The sequence below is a fragment of the Galeopterus variegatus genome, unplaced genomic scaffold (genome assembly GCF_000696425.1).
Source record: "Galeopterus variegatus unplaced genomic scaffold, G_variegatus-3.0.2 Scaffold502, whole genome shotgun sequence".
NCBI lineage: Eukaryota > Metazoa > Chordata > Mammalia > Dermoptera > Cynocephalidae > Galeopterus > Galeopterus variegatus.
The window spans coordinates 211,314-219,176 of record NW_007726613.1 but is presented as its reverse complement, the minus strand read 5'-3'; the positions used below and the strand labels follow the sequence as shown (position 1 = coordinate 219,176).

The following is a 7,863-nucleotide window of genomic DNA, read 5'->3' as shown; positions in this document are numbered from 1 at the left end:
AGCGCCGCCGCGCTCCCAAGCGGCGCACTGTAGCAGTGCGCCACCGGGCCGGCCCCTAGCTCAAGATTTTAAATTCGGGAGACCTCACATAGAAACACATCTCTCTGGTAAAACAGCATCAAGAGATGCAATCATTAAATTTCAGATTGTGGGAAACTCTATGGGTCAAACAAACTGTTTCTTCAACAAATTTTTTATGTCAATAGTTAAGGATAAAAGAAAGAGGAGACAAACCCATAGATTAAACAAAACTTGAAAGAATATCAACACAATGGACCTTATTTGAAATTATGATTCAAACAATTTTTTTATAATGACGTGATTGGGGAAATTCAAATGCTAACTACAATATCTGATGCTATTCAAGAATCATTGTTTTTTTAAAAAATTACAGATTTTTGGCTTTTGAAAAATAGAAATATCTGGTATTACTGAGTTAGCATTCCCAACTGGAATGCTATCCACCTACTAGAACTGAGTTGTGACTGGCCATTCTAACAAAAAAGCCAAAAGCTTTTCTTCAATTTACCACAGTGCCCTGTCCTTTTTACCATCTTCTATCTAGCTTGTTTAACTTATTTATGGTAACTGCCTGGCCCAAAGATATCTAAATTTTGCAATCCATGGCCAGGAAGATTGTCTTGACATATCATACTCTTAAGACTCTTAATGGACTTAGAATACTAAAAGACAAACAGAAAGATTCAATGAAAAATAACAACAGTAGTACCAGCTGAGTGCTTACTATGCACCAGGCCCTGTGTTAATGATTTTAAGCCTATGCTTTTAATTAAGTTAGGCCCGCCACTAGTCTCTACTTGAGTCTGAGATCATATATCCATGCAACATACAGGTCTTAAGAAACTGTCTGAGTACATACTCAAAACCTTCCAAGACTTATCACTAGTGGACAATCCTGAGTGTCCTTCTCACTCAAGTCTTCCTCACTGAGAACAGCAAAGCCACATCCATGTATACTTCATTACTTAACTGACTTCAGCCACAATCTTTAAAGGTGTTCTAGTAATTATAGCATCAGCATTTTCTTTCCAGATTCACCACTAAATAAAGGACGTTGGGCAAATGATGCCTTTCCATTTCCATGTCTTTTGTATGAAGAGCTCATCATGAATGCTTCAATATTTTATCTGCTCTGGCTTAACCCAAAGGTGGTCTCCACACTATCACATGAGATGATCCATCACCTATGTCTTTCTGGCTAAAGTGCTGCTGGGCAGAGGGACATTAATTAGGTGGTCAGTGATCAGATGTTTTCAAGCCTAATTCATAGATGCCAAACTTGTGGACTGTTACTTCTATATTTAGTCCTTTACTTAATGGAACTGATATTAAAAAGTTCCATAATAAGCCTGGAATCTTTGTAATAAAGGGCTAGTTAAGGGGGACCACACATGAAAAGAACCCACCATGTCCATAAATGCATTTTCAGGAGGAAGCAACATTTGGGGGCAGAAAACTTACCAGCATCTGTTCAAAGAGATCTAGAACTTGCTCATCCGAAACATCTTGCAATGACTGTGCTGTTGGATCATCCCCATATGAGGCAGAAGAATTTCTATGAGCAGAATTGGGCTTTTCCTTCTCCTTCTTAATTCTCATGCTGGTAAATCTCTCCAGCTGAGAAAGAGAGAAAAGTTTAGCAATGATTCATTTTCATTCACAACAAACCACACATCAAATAGCCAACCCTTTAACCTCTTACACATGCATCGTTCTTCTGGTTCATGAGCAGTTCAAGACTCTTCTGACATGAAAAAAAAAATCAGTCTTCCTCATATCTAACTTAGGATATGACTCTTTACTCTCATCTATAGCCTAAGATAAGAGGATTGAAGTATTAAGATTTCAAACCTCTCTAAAAAGAGGGAATTTTGTTCTTGATTTCCCCTGCCATTTCTAAGCCCTCTAGCAGCACAGAATTGAAAGCATCTCACATGTAGAGCTATCTCAATAAAATGCTGTTTCTGTCTATCTAACCAGTAATAAATGTGGCCAGACCCCCAGAGGATCCCTCCCTTAAAAAGGTAAGTATGACCATAGATTTTAATAAACGTCAAGTCACACAGGATAAACAAATAAATGCCTTAAAAACTAGGAACCACTTTTTTCTCTTTCTTTTGTACACTCCATAGCACTTGTGTTATGGAGGCAGCAAAAATTAATACATATGCTTTAAAATGCCCTTTGCGCAACATCTAGTCAGCAAAGAATACAATGTATACTTCAGGATGTGTGTGTACGTGTGTGTGTGTTTGTGTATGCCATCTCTCTGCCAAGCAAATGCTAATGAACCATTCCTCAAACCTCAAGTACAGATGTTCAAATAAAAAAGAGCCACCAATAAGCTGCAGGTTATCAGCTCCACCCATTTGAAAATAACAAGAACTATCTGCAGGCACTGTGGGGCTGCAAGTGATATGAGTGGCATCCAGACTGCAAGTCAGCTTAGAGTTTAAAGAGCATGCTTAACTTTGGGAACTAGTGAATGTACCAGGGAAATGCATGCAATGGGTCAAATACAGAGCAAAGAGATAGGAAAAAGCCTTGGGATGCTCTGAGAATAGAACCCATATCACCATTACAAGTTATGGAGAGTTAAAGTTAAAAAAACTGGTAAATATTATAGTGCAGGAAACAAGGTAGAACATGCACATGCCAAACAAAATTTCCTTACCTCATCTGCCATGAGTCGCTTCAGAGTCTGGGAACCAGGAAAAAGGAAGAAGAAGACAAAGACAGATCAGTGAAATGCCAGAAACCTCCCAAACACCACGTGGGTTGGGGAGAAAAGAAAGAGAAAGTAAGTAGAAAGGACCTAAGCTATTTTCCACAGGCTAAAAGATTTGTGCCAAAGTATTCCTTAGCACACTCCCTCAGGTAAGGAGCAGATGAATTTTAAGGTCGCTAACATATAACTCTTAAAAAAAAAAAAAAAAGATGGAGAATTGAATAGACTGTAAATCTGATGACCAATAAACTTATGAAATGTGCTCAACTTAGATAGTAAATGAGAAAATGCAAATTAATGCCAAAATGAGATATCATTCTGCACTCTCGAGACCGGCAAAAACCTCCATGTCAGTCTAGCCATGACGGGAGCTCTCATACACTGCTGGTAGTAGTGTAAACTGCTATGGCCACATTGGAAAACGGTATGACATTATCTAGAAAAGTTAAATATGTACATACACTACAACTCATCAATTTCTATGTATCCACCCTATTGAAACTCACGCATAAGTGTGTAACAACAGAGTTCATAGTAAAACTATAAAGTCTAAAACAGAGAACAATCCAAATAGCAGGGGCTAGCCAGTTAGCTCAGTTGGTTAGAACACAGTGTTGATAACACCAAGGTCAAGGATTTGGGTCCCCACACTAGCCAGCCACCAAAAAAAAAAAACAAAATAAAAACCCCAAAATAAACAAAAACCCAAACAGCCATCAAGAGTAGAATGGACAGACACACTGCTATATTGGTACAGAGGAAAACAATTATGCAAAGAAAGTAACTGAACTTACAGCTACTCACAAACATAATACTGAATTATTATTTCATTGTCACTGAGTTTAAAAGCACACAAAACTAAATTATATTGTTTAGGACGTAAATGATTATCACAAATGTCAAAACAGTGGTTACTTGGGGGTTGTGACTGGGAAGGGTGTGGAATATACTATAAAGCATATGTATTTCACAAGGCCTGGTTTTCCAAAGTCTTGCAGTTTCAAATATTGACCTTGCGGAGGACTGGAAATTTTCCTCAGGCTATAAGTGTGGTGTAAGATAAAGATTTGTGACACAGCAAGGTTGCTGGCTCAAGGACAGACAGGTTACTGCTTGAAATGTAAAGATACTGAAAAATTGCTAGAGGGAGAAGGAGTGTTTGCTAAGATCAAGCTTTTGTTAATTGCCTTACTGGAATGTCATCTGGCTTGTTTAACTGAAAGTTGCCAGCCTATACTGTTAACCTATAACCCCACCTTTGTTCTCTTCCTGTAACTTCCTGGTCTGGAAAATAAATGCAGGAAGAGAACCCCAATTCAGCACTAATTTCCCAAGGAAGGGATCCCTCTCACTGGAGAGTCCCAGGGAAGTTAACCACTTCAGGGCTTCTCACTGTTCAGAAGAGATGGGCTTTGAGTAATCCTTTGCGTCTCCATCACCCAGAGGAAGTGGGGTGACAAATCTGTGGGGGACGAAGCAACACTAAACAACAGAAAGGCACAAAGCCACTTCTGGGGTGTCTAAAATATTCTATTTATTGACGTGGATAATGATTACATGGTGTTCAGTTTATAATTATTCTGTGTGTTTCATGTTCTCTTCTGTATACATGCCATACTTTACCAAAAAAGCGGAGGAAAGGGGAGGAGCTCACTCATTAAAGCACAGTACTGATAACACCAAGGTCAAGGGTTCGGATCCCAGTACCAGCCAGCTATCAAAAAAAACAAGTCTGTATGAGAGCAGGTCCAGGAAAGTGAGAATTTTTCCTTGCCTTTCTTAATTTTAAACTGTATTTCTTTTGTGATAGTGTCCTTTGTAGAGTGTAGTAAATGCCTCTTGAGTAACCTTCCTCAACTAATGAAAACTAGCTCTGTCCCTGACATAAAGCTATTTTTCCTCACTGTTTTTGTTTGTTTGTTTGTTTGTTTTAAATAAAAGATGACCTGTAAGGGCATCTTAAACCTTGACTTGGTGTTGTCAGCACCATGCTCATCCAGTGAGCTAACCAGCCATCCCTATATGGGATCCAAACGCATGACCTTGGTGTTATCAGCACCGCACTCTCTCGAGTGAGCCACAGTGCTGGCCCTTTCCTCACCTTTTTATGGACAAAAAAACCTACATCATTATGTTCACTTTCCTTATATCACAATTCAGTTAAATCCAGTGTAAACTGTGAATTTTAACTTTGCCTTCCATGGTCCAAAGGAGGTCAAGTTTCCAGTGGCTGAGTGCTATTCACTCATCTGAAACCTTAAGAATGTTGCTCAGCATCCATGAAATTTATAGTTACTTCGTGTGTACTGCTAATTGGGAGAGAAGGCAGAAAGATGATGAGGCAGAGATAGCATCACCCAAGGAGACCAACAACACAGTTCCTTTCACTACCATAAGTCACTTGGCACGAAAAGGTGAAATGAGTCACAAAAGGGATGAGTATATCCAGTTTAGGATGCCATAGCCAAGGTTAAACTTAATTGCTCCTATAGCAATTGCTTACAAAACCTTGTCCCCCAAACTCAAAATGTTCTCACATAACCAAGCAACAACCAAACAACTCCAGGATGGATATAATGTAGGCAACAGAATCTGGGTCTAAAGAATCAGTGGCAGCTGAATTGTTCACAGCTGCAGCTTAAGTTAAAGGGAAACCAGTAACCTGTTCTTATTGCCTACAGACTCTTGACTCGTCTCTCCCGTCCATCTCCACTACCACTACCTAAGTTCACACCGCTACTGTCTCCTGCTTAATTTACTGTAACAGCCTCCTAACTGACCTCCCTGCCTTCAGTCCTGTCTGCCCCTCACCACATCCTTTCTCCATACTATTTCTAAAATGCTAAGCTATCCATGTTATTTCTCCCATTTAAAACCTCTAATAGCTCCCCACTGCCCTTAAGTTAAAATCCAAAATCCTTAGCATGTCATATGACTCTCCAGGCTTTCCCTGCTAGTCTCATCTCTCAACAAACCCTCCTTCTTCTATCAACAAACTCTATCTTCTGGTCATACTGATTTAGTCACAGGTCCAAAAAACAATCACGCTGTACAACCACCACAGACTTTCTCTAGGCTGCTGCGTCCCACAGCTTAGGCTGTGCTTTCCAGGCTAACTCCAACAGGCTCTGCAGGACACTTCCTCTAATTGGATAGATACCATTCCTAGTGTTTCCACAATAATAGGTACTTGCCTGTCTCACAGTAATAATAGTGGATTATAACTGTCTTTTGATTGTCTGCCTCCTCTACCCCCTTCCAGACTAAGTTCCTTAAAAGCAGAGCCTGAGACTTAGTCATTATATCTCCTGTGAACAAATACTATAATCTGAGGCTGCTTTCCTAAAATACCAATCCCTGGAGAAGCCCTCAAAGTCTACTCCACCTATTCATTTTATCAACAAAGAAATTAAAGCCCAGACAGGTGGAATAAATCATCGAGGACATGTGATTAGGGGCTGAGTTGGGTATGGAACTCGGGTCTCTGGATTCCAAAACCCCCAAATCTTTGCATTCCCCAAATTCCTCTGCCTTATTCCTATTTAATGCCCATTAACTCTTGCCTTTAGAAAGAAAAGTAAAAACATCTTCCAATAGGAAGAAAGATAGTTTCCCTTTCTTTCCTGAGACATCACTGGAAATGGATTTGATCCTTTCAAAAAATTACCCATGTTTTAGTTCTCAATTTGAAAGGGTAAGGACAGCAGAAGTGATCCATGCAGAATAAAAGCTGCATTTCCTCAACTAGTCCAACAGAGGGCAGCAACAACTAGCAAAGTGAATCAGAGTAAAGACAAAATTCTGTTTCAGAAACCAACAGAACAGGGGAACAGCAACCTCAATTATTGAATGGAAACCTGCTGCTACAGTATATTGAGTGTATTGTTTATTTATTTAATTCTATGTGTTTATCTTACAGATTCTATGTAAACTGTGTTTGCAAACAGCTTCAGTTCATTTGTAGTTTTTTAATTGTATCAGTTGTTTTGAGGATTCTTGGAAATATAGAACATGAAGTTCCTAGATCATGAGAATTAAAAAAACTAAAAATAGTGGAGTCTAGGAAGATAAATGCTACCAGAGGTGTATTTATTATGCCTTATCCCTCAGATATCCAAGCTTTTTTATAAAGTCTCTAATCATCCCACCTGCCTCTAAATGCTTCAACCTCATCCTTCTCCTTGTTTGCTATCAATTCTCTTCTGCTTCCAAACTAAACCCTTATTTATCCTAGCCTGGCTGTGGCTAAATACCTCACTTCCTGTCCCTCCTATTGAGTCTTCCACTAAACACTACCTTTAAAACCTTTAACTACAAATATACTTATAGATACTGAAGGAAGCATAAAAATAGAATGAAATTTTTTAAAATATCAAAATCTGACTCATGAACAAGATTAAAAGGAACTGACAGGTAAAAGATGGCAGAATGAACCAAAGCATCTAATTTCTCCCCTTCTTGAAACCCCACTAAATCTACATAAAAGGAATTTTTAGAAAGAAAGGAATGATGGGAAGAAAGAGCCCACAGGAATGGAAAGAACAAGAAAAGTGCAACTACAGCCAAATTTTGAAGGTGGGGAATGAAGGACTTAGTGGTCTTTAACCCAAAAGATATAAGAAAGCTGAGTCCTAAACCAGAAACAGGAAAAGGCAATAACCAACCCAAATTACACTTAAGGCTCCTCAAAAGGCTCAGGAATTAGTGGCACCAGATACCTATAGAAATGGGGGTTGAAGGGAGAGGGAGGCTAAAAACAAGAAGAAAGGTTGAAAGCTCTTTAGAAAGAGTTAGATCCCTAGATCCTACCCTGCTCCCCACACCCCACCCTCCCTTCCTCTAGCAGAAATCTGGAAGTTTATTCTCAGAAGAGGGTAAAGCAGAAGGTCTCTGGATTGGGGAATGCCAGGCACAGCTGTGAGCAGGGATCCTCTACCAAACAGAAGAGTAAGTAAACCTATATATATTATATACACTGAGACACCAAGCATTTCCCCCTCTCTGGTCTCTCAGAACCTAAGCAGCCTCCCTTTACCCTCAAGGCAGAATGCTGGGAGACTCTTCTCTAGAAAATCAAAAAGTTACTGACAAAGTCCAAGTAGATTCCCCCCAGA

The 7,863-nt window shown here is 39.5% G+C and overlaps 1 protein-coding gene across 1 annotated transcript in view; it reads right to left on the bottom strand.

The window, feature by feature from the left end:
• Positions 1-7,863, bottom strand: part of DIAPH1 (diaphanous-related formin 1) — a 98,340-nt gene that overhangs the window by 68,190 nt on the left and 22,287 nt on the right. The window contains exons 2-3 of the mRNA XM_008569460.1: positions 2,696-2,722; positions 1,483-1,638 (exon numbers count right to left, since the gene is read on the bottom strand). Coding sequence (XP_008567682.1) covers positions 1,483-1,638; positions 2,696-2,722 — 183 coding nt within the window. The remainder of the gene's footprint in view (positions 1-1,482; positions 1,639-2,695; positions 2,723-7,863) is intronic.